Source organism: Poeciliopsis prolifica, unplaced genomic scaffold, assembly GCF_027474105.1.
Source record: "Poeciliopsis prolifica strain line A6 unplaced genomic scaffold, Auburn_PproV2 SCAFFOLD032, whole genome shotgun sequence".
In the NCBI taxonomy this organism is placed as follows: domain Eukaryota; kingdom Metazoa; phylum Chordata; class Actinopteri; order Cyprinodontiformes; family Poeciliidae; genus Poeciliopsis; species Poeciliopsis prolifica.
This window is the reverse complement of record NW_026562407.1, coordinates 598,275-611,324: the sequence shown is the minus strand read 5'-3', so window position 1 is coordinate 611,324 and position 13,050 is coordinate 598,275. Positions and strand designations below refer to the sequence as shown.

Below are 13,050 nucleotides of genomic sequence, written 5' to 3'. Positions count from 1 at the left end.
TTTATTTAATTTTAAATCTGATGTGGTTGAACTGATTATGTATTTCTGTATATGAAATTGATTTGATTTATATTGAGATTACATTTGTTATGAATTAGTGCTAAAACAATAAACTTAATTGAATTAAAGTTGATGTCAAAGTATTTTTGTTTTGGTTATTTTTGCTGTATGGGTGCAGGAATGTTACTAAATAAATGTTCTTATATACGTTTAATTTGTCTTATTGCCATATTCAGTGTCATTTTCAGACATAGTGTTTTGTTTGCATTAAAATGTCATTTATTCTTTTCCTTTGTTTCATTTAGTCACATTCATAAGGATTTAGGGTTTACAAACATCTAGTTCTGGGTTTTATCTTGAGTTTTTCTCAGACTTCATTCAAATGTATTTAGGTTTTTATCCTCAGCATTTATCATCAAATATAACAGAAACATTCAGTTCAACTCAATTCAAAGTTTTTACATGACTTGCTTTTTGTCAGATCTTTAGTTCTGTGTTGACTTGATGTGTTGTTGTGCTAATTATATTAAATGTTTTATTTCCAACTAAATGTCATAGCAGCTGATTCTCTATTCTTCTGTAAACAAATAAAAAGCTACTAATTGTTTGTTAAAATAAATTATATTCTACAAATAAAGAAATAGGACATCTTGTTTATGACATGCTTAATAAAATATATTGTTGTGGATCTACAGACCTCTTTGTTAAAATGTTACCAGAATTAATTAAAAAGAACTTCATAATAATATTTGCTGCCTATTTAAAAATGATCTTGTATTTAAATCAGGTGCCAAATAACAGTTTCATCAGTCTGATATTATCTTGCTACTTTAGTTAAAACAATGTGTCTGTTGTACATTAAAGAGCAATAATAAGCTGCACACTAACAGCCCAACCTGATCTCTGGCTGTGTTGGATCAACAACAACTCTTGAATCATGAGCCCATGAATCCTTAAGGAAGAGTTTCATCCCCTCCTCAAGACAATTAGGAGTAAATTCTGGCACTGGGTGCAACACAAAATCAGTAAACAGTTGATGTCAGCAGAAAAAGATTTATTTTATTTTACAGTTCAGTTAAAACCTCAATCACAGAAGGCAGGAAACAAAGAGAGGCTTTAAGCTTCAGGGTCTCCAAAGCTAAAACATAAACTAAACATCACCTTTTAACTAGAAAATAAACACTTTCAATAGGAGAACTGAAAAAGGTTCAACACCTGAACTGCCTGTCTAACCACAAAACAGGAGAAAACAAAAAATAAAAATGGCAGCTTCCACTGTGAATAGAAACACATTACTTTAGTTAAGACCCTTAATTCTTCCCAATAAAGCTGCAGCTAAATCACCTAAATCCCCACAAACAGTCAGCAGACAAACAAGATCATTGCAGATCAATAACCAGGGAAAAAGAAACCTGACAGCTGGTGTAAATGCCCATTTCATTGTATGTTCTAGTTGGGGTTGTTACCCATAGTACCCAGTAGGGGCACTGTAGTTCAGATTTTTGTCCAGTCGGTGTGGGTCTCCTGTCAGTCAGTACTTTGGGCCGAAATACTTATGGACAGGAGGGAGAGGAGAAGCATCTTCATTTTGTGGACTTTGCAGCCCTCGGACGGCGGAGCGAGGTGCTTTTTTGGAGCTTTATTTGGTGAAATAGTTTCATAAAACTATTTCATGTTTTATGAAATAGTATTCATAAAACATTAATACAATTCATGTTTTATGTGATGTATTCATGTTTTGTGTTTTTTCTTTAGTTTTCATGGTGACTCAAAACTGGTTTCAAACCCAATAAAAGTGAACATACTGCACCCGTCGAAGCTCTCCGTGTTTTCTTGGGTCTGAGGGACTGCTACAGCTGGACTGAAGCTCTTCACTGATGAGTTTACATTTCACCTGTTGCAGCCAGGTAGAACTGAAACACACAGAGAGCGAAAGAGAGAGAGAGACCCTAGAGGTCAGAGACCGTAACCCTGAAGCTTCAAATAAACAGACGAGCAGCAGAGGAAATTAATTTGTAAACTATTTAATCTGGTGGCAGGAATGGAAAGAAATGACTCAGAGTATGGACCTTAACACTTAATACAGTAACTTCTAAAGTGATAGAAATATCATTACCTTTGATAAACTCTATTTCAATGTTTATCAGTTTGGTTAATCTCAAGTCTTTAATATTTCTTTCTCTTGTATTTCTATGAAGTATTTTACTAGAGTAAATCATCCATCCATTTTCTAACAGCCTGGTACCCGGTGGTATCAGGATGGATGCTGGTGTTGATCTACAGTGAACGTTTTGGGCGAGAGGCAGGATCACCCTGGGGTCACCCTGGATAGACAGAAGGCAGTCTTGCTCAAGAATATGTAAAATTATGAATATCTGATAGAATTAGGGAGAATTTTTCCTCTGACTGTGGAGTTTGTGAGTTTGAGGACCAACATCTTAAGTTCTGCATCGACCACATAGATGCTGCCATTAAAAAGCAAAAACAACAAAAACTTCCACTTTCGGGTCATTTGTTGCAAATATCTGAAAAGAACTGGGTGATAAACTGGTGATTTCCCAAGATGCTCTTGATGCCTTCTTGATTCTGAACGATGCTGACCAGGAACTATTTGCTCAGTTTCTCACTGTGTCTCTTGAGGAAATGACAGAAGCTCTTAGAGTCAAGTTTAGATCCACAAGTTTTGACAAAACTCTCAGTCCTCCATATGAAACCAGAGAATGAGATTTTCACCAGAGTGATTGGATGTGGCCAACAGTGTCCATTCTGTACATTTGCCTCCCTGCATCGACCAGAAGGTTTAGGTGTGTTACTTTCTTTACACTAAAATAAACTCTCAACAGACTTCTGCTCTTCTCTTGTTATCAGAGATTCTAGTTTTTTGCAGTAGTGCCACAAATGATGAATTCCATCCTTACAAAGAAAATAAGAAAATATTCTCAGATTGGAAATTTGTCCAGACATGAATTTGAAGGCATCAAATTATAGGAAATATGTGATGGCCAAATACAACAAGGAATTTGCAAAGAATGTGATTCAGGACCTGCTGACATTTCTGATTATTGGAAGAAAATCACAAAAAGAACAGGCAAAGAAAATCCTCAAATAGTCATTCCACATCAAGTGAAATATAAGTAATGCTTAGTTATAAGAACACAATTATTTCAGTTATTATTTCCCCTTTTTTGAAAGCAAACCTAATTTACATTTGGGGCTCATCTCTTTCACTGAAGACAAAATAAAACACTTAAAGTCTTTTTTCCTATATCTCTTTTTTTCAATCAAAAATAATTTATAGGTAATGCTTTTTTGTTCTGTTTCCTTAGATAACATTTGACCAAATGAAATACTAAGAAGACATGTTATGATTTCAAGTTTCTCTATGAAGTGGGTTATTTTGGGATTATGTTTTGCCTTGTTAGGATATTTGTTGTCCTTCAGTTCTATATTAATAAACTGAATTGAATCTGGGAACTACTTTGTTTTGTTTCTTGATATTTGATGTCAATGTTTTTTATCTTAATCATAGTTATTGTTTGCTGTGTCTGTGTAACAATCTTATTTATACTCTCTGGAGTTTTTATTTTCAATGTTAATAGTTTTATCCTTGTGTGTTAACAAACTCTTTCTCTTCAGCTCCTTTGCCTTTGTACTGCGGCTCTCAGTTGCTTTGGTTTTGCTCATCTGGTTCCCATGTCACCAATTATACCTCCACATTATTTAAGTTGTCTGGTTTCTGTTGGTTTACTGTTCTTCTGGTTTTTATGGTTAACTCTCAGTCGCTCCAACTCATGCTTTCCTTCATCCTGTTGTATTTGGGTCGACTTCCTCAGTTTTCATTCTCAAATATGACTAACAAATCCAGCTCAACCCAATTGCTTCACATAATCCTTTTTAGTTACACTTCTGTAGGATTTGATGACTTTGTGTTGTTTTAATTGTGCTAAAAATATATGGTTTTCTCTTAAACAAAATTAGCTGAATTTTAGAACAATTCATTTTCTACCTTTTCATAAAATAAAATTAAAAGAAAACAAATGCAGACCTGTTCTCGGCATTAGCTGTAGTTAAAATTGTTTTTTTCAGTAAATAATATAATAGGTCTTTTTGTTTATGATAAGTTGAAAGTCCAGCTGTTTGGTAGCAAGAAAATGTCCATAAGTTCTTCCTTTCATTTAAAGAATGACTGGATGCCAGTTGATGCTGAGACATATAAATACTGTGGAATAAAAATAGAAAACAAGCTTTCATTCACGTCACATATTGTCAATGTTGCAAATAAGTTCAAGATCAAAACAGGGTTTTTGGGGTAGATCTTGCTTTTCTTTCAGCCCAAGACGCTACACTCACACATCAAGTTTATATTTCAGCTTGTCAGACGAGATGCAAAGTGCATCATAACATTTTGTATTAACAGTGAAAGGATGCTGGAGTTTTTGGACTTGTAGGGAGCGTTTTTTTCCACCAGGAGGAGCCATGAGGAAGCTGTCTGGAGGAGAGTGGTCCCCTTATGACTTTATTCTTGAGTTTGGAGAAAATAATTAAATCTTATCCTGACCAATAACCTCAGTCACACTTGATTTACTGTCCTCTGCTGCGTTTTGTCAAACTTCTTCTCTATGACTGAAGACATTAACTCAAAACATTTGGCTTTGCATCCTCAGCTGTTGTGCTGTGCAGCTATTTCTACTGCCTTGAACACTGCTGCCACCTAGTGACCGGAAGCTTGTTCTTCATCAGTTCCTCATGAATATGAATTATAAAGTCCTGCTTCTCACGACCCCCTTTACACCTCACCTGTCCTGTAGGGACACGGGCCCACTATTTGAAAACAAAACATAAAATTTGTCTGGAACATCATAGAATCACCATAATAAGCAAGAAGAATCAGTGTTCAAGTAGATGGAAGAAGCACCACCATTGGTTACCCTTTATACTGCAAAGTTGATGTTTAACCGTTATGACACGAGAAAGGGACTGAAAACATTCATTTATCATTCTGAATTTGCGATGCAATAGCAGACGAGGTATTTGCATTTTCATTATTTCGACTTTATTAATGGCTGTGGACAATATGTTGATCTAATAAATCAGGATTTTTCTTCTACAACCTTCAAGTAAAAAAAAGGTTAATGAGTCTCTGTGTTTTTATTCTTTACATCTACCAATGAAGGCCAATTAGTAGCCAAGGACAAAATGGTTAAAAAAGGAAAATAAAAAGCTTTCCAATTATATTTTCCTCCTACCAAAACTTCCACAAAGCATCTGCTTCCCTCTGACCCTCTGTTGCAGATTCTGTAGATGCTGACATTTTGCCATAACCTTCTCCAAACTCCACCTCCTCACATTTATCTTTTCAGACAACACTGCTACTATTTTAGGTCAGTTAGGAGAACCACAATTAACCCTATTAGCTAAACAAAAAAATCTAAGACTATTTTCAAACCAAGAGGCTTATATACCTTAAGATCATCATACCAGTAAATAATTTAACAAGTTAATCACATTTGAGTTAAATAGAAGCACACCTGTACTTTACAGCAGACTGTAAATTTCCAGCTTTATTTTTCTTATATAAAAGCTATAAACTTTATGAACCAAGATATCAGAAAGAACTGTGAACCTCTACACCCATTTTTTTAAAGAATTATTTTCCAGAAGCTTGAAGGTCCAATGTTCACTTATATGCAAACCGATGGGAATGCAGAGCCAGCACACCTTCCAGGAAGAGGACAGACTTTTTTTTTTTACCTCAGAGACAAAAGTAGTTCTGTGCAAAACAACAAAAACTCACAAGACCTTGTGACAATATTGGTTGAAAAATAAGTTTTATTAATCAGAGTTCAAAAAAATCCACATAATCTGTTTTTTAATAGAAAGTTAGAGAACTGAATCAATGAACAAAATAAATGTGTCTAAACAAGATTCTCAAAAAGTGTGCCTTGTGTTCTTCAGTTCAGTTTCAGTGTTTCCTGATACTGCTTGCACAGTTTGCCATAGTCATCACCTTTGGTCATGTGCTCTAAAACGTGGCGAACTTTGCTCCCTAAGGAATAGTAATATCGTTTCAATTCCTCCAACTCGAGCTCCAACTGTTTCACCACTTGGTCATGTTCCTCTTCAGCTTCTCTCAGCAGTTTCTCATACTCTGCCTTAACAGCTGTTATTTTCTCCTCCAGTTTGTTCTCATAGTACTGTTTGATTTGTAATTCTCTGTCATCCAACATCTTCATGGTTTCTTCATAGGTGTCATTTGAGTAGAACTGTCCTCCATTGTCATCTACCATCTTCTGGATCTTCTGCAGCAGAGTCAGAACTTGTCGACGATCACTAACTTGGAGGTTGTTGAACAAATGGTATCTGTGTCCAGCTTTCTTTAATATTTCTTTCAATTCAGGTCCAGCATTCTTTAACTTCTGATCAAAGTCTGACTGAACCTCATCTCCATGTGTGAAGAGGATCAGGGTGTACTTCCAGGCCTCCTCTCCAAAGATTTCCTCCACCTTCATCACAGCCTCTCTTTCCTCTGCTGTGAAACGTCCAAATCTGATAACCAGTAGAATGGCATGTGGGCCTGGTGCCGTCATGTTGATGCATTTTGAGATTTCTCTCTTCACTATTTCCTCAGACTGATTGGTGTCAAAGAGACCAGGAGTGTCGACAACAGAAACCATCCATTTGGAGACCATTTCTCGTTGTTTGGAGCATTCGGCGGTCTCTGCAGATGGAAAATACAAATTTATAGGCAAAATTAACAAATATGGAAGTGAATGACATGCAATTAAACTATTGTCCAGGTTCTATATTTCATTGTTACCTGAGGAGTGGTGGGTTGGTGCTCTGAAGGCTTCTCTTCCTAATATGGTGTTACCACTGGAGCTCTTTCCTGCACCAGTTTTTCCAACAAGAACTAGTCTGAAGTCTGAAACTGAACCAACAAAGAATGAAAAGTATTGAAAAGTAAAGAATTGAAAAGTATGGTATATATTTTTATTCATCATAGGTCAACAGAAAATTCGTCTCATTTCCTATTCTTGGTTGAAAATATTCTCAAACTGAAATCTGCCAGCGACATTAATAATTTCTTAAGTGTTTATGTAGCTGAATGTAACGACATAATGGAGGTCATATAATTGAGAAAAGAATAACTAAAATAATTTTTTTCTTACCTTGAGAATTGTATTGCAAAGCTACAGGTAAGCAAATATTAGCATGAAAGTGTCAACAACATTTTTCTCCCAATCTGTCAGCCTTGTTGCTTGGTTGAAGGACTGATATGGTCAGCAGCAAACATGAAAGTCATCCCTGGAAACCAGAGCCTTTCTTGCACGATTTATTCTTTCAATAACATAAAGAATAAATTAATCCCTCAAATAAAACTTAAGCTCCAAGTTATCTGTTCTCACCGACTTTTTACTTTTGTGTTATTGAAAATGTAATTTACATAACTCAGGATTTTCAAAGAATGTATTTTGTGTCTGCGATGGCAACAGATTCCCTCTTTAGAATCGATAAAGTACATGATAATTTGGAACAGCATGTAAACAATATTAAATCAGATGCATTAATGGTTTGTGCACAAATAAATATGTATGATGTTGGAATTTAAGAAATATTTCAACATAGTTCAATGAACAGGGAAGACAATTTCCAGGTATGTTTCAAGAGACTAAATTGCTGGTGTGTCTGTGTCAACAACTTCAACAAAATGCTGTGCACTAAGTATTTTGATAAAATAGCTTACATATTTAATGTTTTTCCCCCCACATTGTGAGTCCCCACCATGATCATTCAGAAATATATGACACTCTGTTAAAATTGATGACATAACTGAGTAAAATGCACCAACATAACAAAATTACATATTAATACATCTTTTTATTTATCCCATGTATTTAATACATTTTACATTATTTTATCTAATTCCTTAGTTGTAATTTTCAATACCAGTATTTAGTTTAGTTTTGTCATTGTGCTGAATATCCTTTAATAAAGACAAAATGCATTAACAGTAACTGAGAAAATAATAATGTTAAACGTAATTTTAAAGTATTTGAAAAAAAAAACACATCAAAACTGAAACTGCAGCTGAGACCAAAACCTGTTGGAGGCAGTGGTGGAGCCAGAGGGGTGGCCGGGGTGGCACTTGCCACCCCTAGTGCCACCCCACTGGAAATGGTCATTTTAAAATATAATACTTATGAGATGGCAAAGATTTGCCAGGAAAACTGTAATTTCCGACTGTCCCTGAAGGCAGCCCGATGCCGACGCTGTTCATTGGTATTGACATGTGGGTCCTGCTTGATCCAAAACACATCAACGGCTTTAGAGTTACACCGTCCAGGAGTTTTGCAGGTATTTACATTTTACCGCTCAGCGGTAACCGCTGTTACCTTCCTAATGAGAGGCGGCACTTGTCATACATTTCTAAAAAGAAAAAAAAATGGTTGTGCACCGCTGCATAATGCCTGGTTTATTATATTAGCCATGCTAGTGCTAATATAATTACATATGTTTTAGTGCACATGCTGCCCTGTAATGTTTTATATCTCCCAGCTCTTGCTTGAAATGTGTGTGGTAAGAATATGAGAAAAACCATTACCAGGACCAGACAGAACCCTGCAGCAGTGACCAGGGCCATACAGAACCCTGCAGCAGTGACCAGGACCAGACAGAACCCTGCAGCAGTGACCAGGACCAGACAGAACCCTGCAGCAGTGACCAGGACCAGATAGAACCCTGCAGCAGTGACCAGGACCAGATAGAACCCTGCAGCAGTGACCAGGACCAGACAGAACCCTGCAGCAGTGACCAGGACCAGACAGAACCCTGCAGCAGTGACCAGGACCAGACAGAACCCTGAAGCAGTGACCAACCTGGAGAATCCAGCCAGGAGACTCCAGGCCCAAGTGGATCACCAGCGGGTGAGAGGCTGTGATAGAGAGTTATTAAGTATTAAAATCCAATAAGCCTAATTCTAAAGGTTAGCATGATGCTTTTTGCATTTTTTATTGTGTCTGTTTATGCATTTCCAATTAAGTTCCAGAGAGAGATGAGGGTGATACAGATTCAGAGTCAGACTCTGGGGAGGAAGACAGTGAAGCAGAAGGAAATGGCACTGAACTGCCCCCACCCAGCACAACCTATTGCACACCAGAAGCACCAGTTTATTTATTTATTTATTTGAGAATTTGTTTTTGGTCATATTCTGGGCTCTGAGTTTACATTTACATGTTCACTCTTCCGTAGTGCCGTTTAACGTCTTGTTTGGTCATGGCAAATCTAAGTTAAATAAACCATTTTAATTTGAGTGTGTGTGAGAAAATATTTGTTTCCTTTCGTTCATCATTTGTATATGGACCCCTCTGATAAAGCCTTGCTCACCCTTTGGCCACCGCTTGAAAAAAAGTCTAGCTCCGCCACTGGTTGGAGGTTCATCTCTGCTCATTCTGCGGACCCGTCCCTTTGCAGGACCGAGAGACAGAAATGGAACCGGTAGATTAGTGCAATTAATTTAATAATAATAGCTAATATTTTCAAATTCCCAATTGGCTACACACCAAGGTCACTCCCTGTAAGCAATTATTTATAAATTTCAATATAGAGGCCTTTTTGTACTGTAATCGAACTCCGTCTCACATACGGGTCAAACGACACATTTCCAGAAATTAGACTCAGGAACCAAAAAGACGATTATATCCTTTTTAGTTATCCGATCATCTGAACGCGTCTTATGAACTATTCAGAAGTTATTCTAAACCAATCACAACAATAAAAACACGTAAAAGATTCTCAAACTCACCTTTCTCTCTGCTGTCCGTCATCCCAACAGCAACACTGTGAAGTTTTATTTCAGTCATTTACTGCTCAGAAATCAGCGACACTTGATCAAAGTTTTGACCATTTCCGGTGATACACCGTCAAAATAAAATAAAGCAAGTAGGTCAATAAAAGAACTATTTTTCTCTCCAAGTGAATACAAACTTAACTAATCATATAACATTTATGAACTATAAATTTGTACCTTAGTATGTACAATGATTCTTTCACCTCTATCTCTATTTATTTTACCTTAATTAACTCCAAATAAATTTATTCACAAAACACATTTGCAAGTAGAATAGGAATGAAACATTTGCTTTTATTTATTTTTTAATCAATATTAATTACTTCAGACAGTAACAAACTGAATTGATTAAAAGTTGAACGAGGAATTTTATTTTGAAAGACGTCAGATGACGTTACCTGGCGACCAAAGTCCACTTTTATAACACCAAGTTGTGATAACTTTAAAGAGGAAAAGGTCCGAGTTGTTGTCGAGACATTCTGTGTTTCAGTGATTTCAGTTCCTCTCATCCTATAAAGAGGTAAGTGGGCTGTTTGCAGGACGCAACAGAACAGATTAAATCTTCCTGGGAGATTTTTATTCTCAACATTCACATGTATGTTTTTTATGTCAGGTTAAAAGACGGAGGAGAAAACGAAAGCTGAGAGATGGAGTGTGTTCAGCTCAGATCCCGACAGGAGACATCTTGAGCCTTAATCGTTTGGTGGAAATCAGTAAGTAATAAAGTTCTAAGTAAGAAAGCTCTGCAGTCATCATAATATCTGTAGTTGAAATAACTCCAGTGTGATCAGAGCAGGGAAGAGATCTACAATATAGAAATTCAAACTATCTAAATATATATATATATATAGTTAAGAATTAAAAGAGGAATAACTTGATTTAGCTCATTAATTCATTCCTCTGATCCCGGATTCTTGAACCTCAATGCGCAGTGAGAAAGAGCAATCATACGACATCAGAAGATTTTAGGTTTTATCCAGAGAAAGTCAATACACAAAGGAATGTTACAATAAGCAATATCACCCAGATTATCAAAAGTCCAAGACGTGACAAAACAGAAATAATTGCGCGAGTTGAAAGAAAGCAATCAAGCACAGAAAATGCATTTTCCGGAAATTGCGAACTCGGGCAGAAAAGCAATTAAAATTCTTTGTTGCAAACGAAAATTTTTATAAGCCTGTGCCTTTCTCTAAATTTAAATATATGCATTAGGAGTGTGTGTTTTTCCTCAGTGGGGGCTGTCTTAATGTTACTTTTATTACCTCTGCTAAAGAGCCCAAAGGCAGATCTATGGATTGTCAAACTGGGTCTTTGCCGTACCAGGCGTCTCCTGCAAACTCTCCCTCGGCTAAATTTACGACCTCTGTCTGTTTTGGTTTTCTGCCTCAGTGATTGAACTAGAAAATGTTTGTGTTTTACTGAAACAAAATCTAATGCTAAATACTAACTATAAGTTTGGATCTAAAACTAACTAATTCAAAACATGCTTAAAGAAATATATTTAATTCTAGTATGGATAAAATTATGTATAAAAAGTTTTAAGATCCTAGTGAACTTTTGAACCATACTAGGAATTTGTTAATTGCCTGGCAGACAGACTCTCCGTCTATAGATCAGTTAAGGAGTCTAGGCCTGTCTTTCTGTAGAATCCTCTTGATAGAATGTATGTAAGTTCAGAGAGTGAGCAGTTATTTTAGTTTGGATCTTTAAGTTTGTCTTAGCTCTGGCGTTCTCCACCGCCTTTGGGGGTGTTTCCCACTTTGATCTCGGGGTTTCCAGTCCATATTCTGCACAGATGTTTCTGTACACTATGCCTGCCACTTGGTTATGTCGTTCCATGTATGCTTTCCCTGCCAGTATCTTGCACCCTGCTGTGATGTGCTGGACTGTCTCAGGGGCCTCCTTGCACAACCTACACCTTGGGTCTTGTCTGGTGTGGTAGATCTGGGCCTCTATTGCTCTGGTGTTTAGGGCCTGTTCCTGGGCGGCCAGGATGAGGGCCTCTGTGCTGTTCTTGAGTCCAGCTTTTTCCAGCCATTGGTAGGATTTACTGATATCAGCCACTTGGGTTATTTGCTGGTGGTACATCCCATGTAGGGGCTTGTCCTCCCATGATGGTATCTCTGGCACCTCAACCTCCGTTTCCTGTTGTCTGAGACATTCACTGAGCACATTGTCTGTTGAGGCTTTGTCCCTGATGTATTTATGGATCTTAGTTGTTTCGTCCTGGACAGTGGTTCTCACATTCACTAGTCCTCTGCCTCCGTCCTTGCGGCTCGTGTACAGTCTCAGGGTACTGGATTTGGGGTGGAACCCTCCATGCATTGTTAGTAGCTTTCTAGTCTTAATATCTGTGGCTTTTATCTCCTCCTTTGGCCAGCTAATTATTCCAGCAGTTCTGATTACTGGCAGGGCATAGCTGTTTATCGCACGGATTTTGTTCTTGCCATTGAGCTGGCTTCTCAGGACTTGCCTTATTCGTTGGGGTATTTAGCTGTGGCTCCTTTCCTTGTGGCCTCATCGAGGTTTCCATTTGCTTGTGGTATACCTAGGTACTTGTAACTGTCCTCTATGTCTGCTATTGTTCCTTGTGGGAGTGAGACTCCTTCTGTGCGGATCACCTTCCCCCTCTTTGTGATCAGCCGACCACACTTCTCTAGTCCGAATGACATCCCAATGTCAGTGCTGTAGATCCTGGTGGTGTGGATCAGTGAGTCGATGTCTCGCTCACTCTTGGCATACAGCTTGATGTCATCCATGTAGAGGAGGTGACTGATGTTGGCCCCATTTTTGAGTCGGTATCCGTAGCCAGTCTTGTGATAATTTGGCTGAGGGGGTTCAGGCCTATGCAGAACAGTAGCGGGGACAGAGCATCTCCTTGGTATATGCCACATTTGATGGACACTTGTGCAAGTGGTTTGCAGTTGGCTTCAAGAGTGGTTTTCCACAGCCTCATCGAGTTTGCAATGACGGCTCTCAGAATCCTGTTGATGTTATACATCTCTACGCATTCAATGATCCAAGTCTGCGGCATTGAGTCATAGGCTTTCTTGTAATCAATCCAAGCCATGCACAGGTTGGTGTGTCGGGTTTTGCAGTCTCGGGCAACTGTGCGGTCTACGAGGAGTTGGTGTTTGGCTCCTCTGCTATTTACACCAATACCTTTCTGTGCCGTGTGTGTTTATCCATGTGTTTGCTTATCT

At 37.8% G+C, this 13,050-nt stretch overlaps 1 protein-coding gene across 1 annotated transcript; it reads right to left on the bottom strand.

Annotated features, from left to right (window-relative positions):
* Window positions 1–5,951: 5,951 nt before the first annotated feature.
* Window positions 5,952–9,892, bottom strand: LOC129373240 (GTPase IMAP family member 9-like). The gene is made up of 3 exons (XM_055051080.1): window positions 9,803–9,892; window positions 6,818–6,928; window positions 5,952–6,718 (listed from the first exon to the last, which is right to left on the bottom strand). The coding sequence occupies exons 1-3, from the start codon at window positions 9,858–9,860 to the stop codon at window positions 5,952–5,954; spliced, it is 936 nt and encodes a 311-aa protein (XP_054907055.1). The 5' UTR covers window positions 9,861–9,892.
* Between the last annotated feature and the right edge of the window lie 3,158 nt (window positions 9,893–13,050).

Excerpts from the sequence above, each read along its gene's own strand:
- LOC129373240 (XM_055051080.1), bottom strand. The coding sequence starts at position 9,860 with ATGACTGAAATAAAACTTCACAGTGTTGCTGTTGGGATGACGGACAGC. Across the intron at positions 6,929-9,802 it reads GACGGACAGCAGAGAGAAAG|TTTCAGACTTCAGACTAGTT; the intron begins GTGAGTTTGAGA and ends TTGTTGGTTCAG. Across the intron at positions 6,719-6,817 it reads ACCAACCCACCACTCCTCAG|AGACCGCCGAATGCTCCAAA; the intron begins GTAACAATGAAA and ends TTCCATCTGCAG.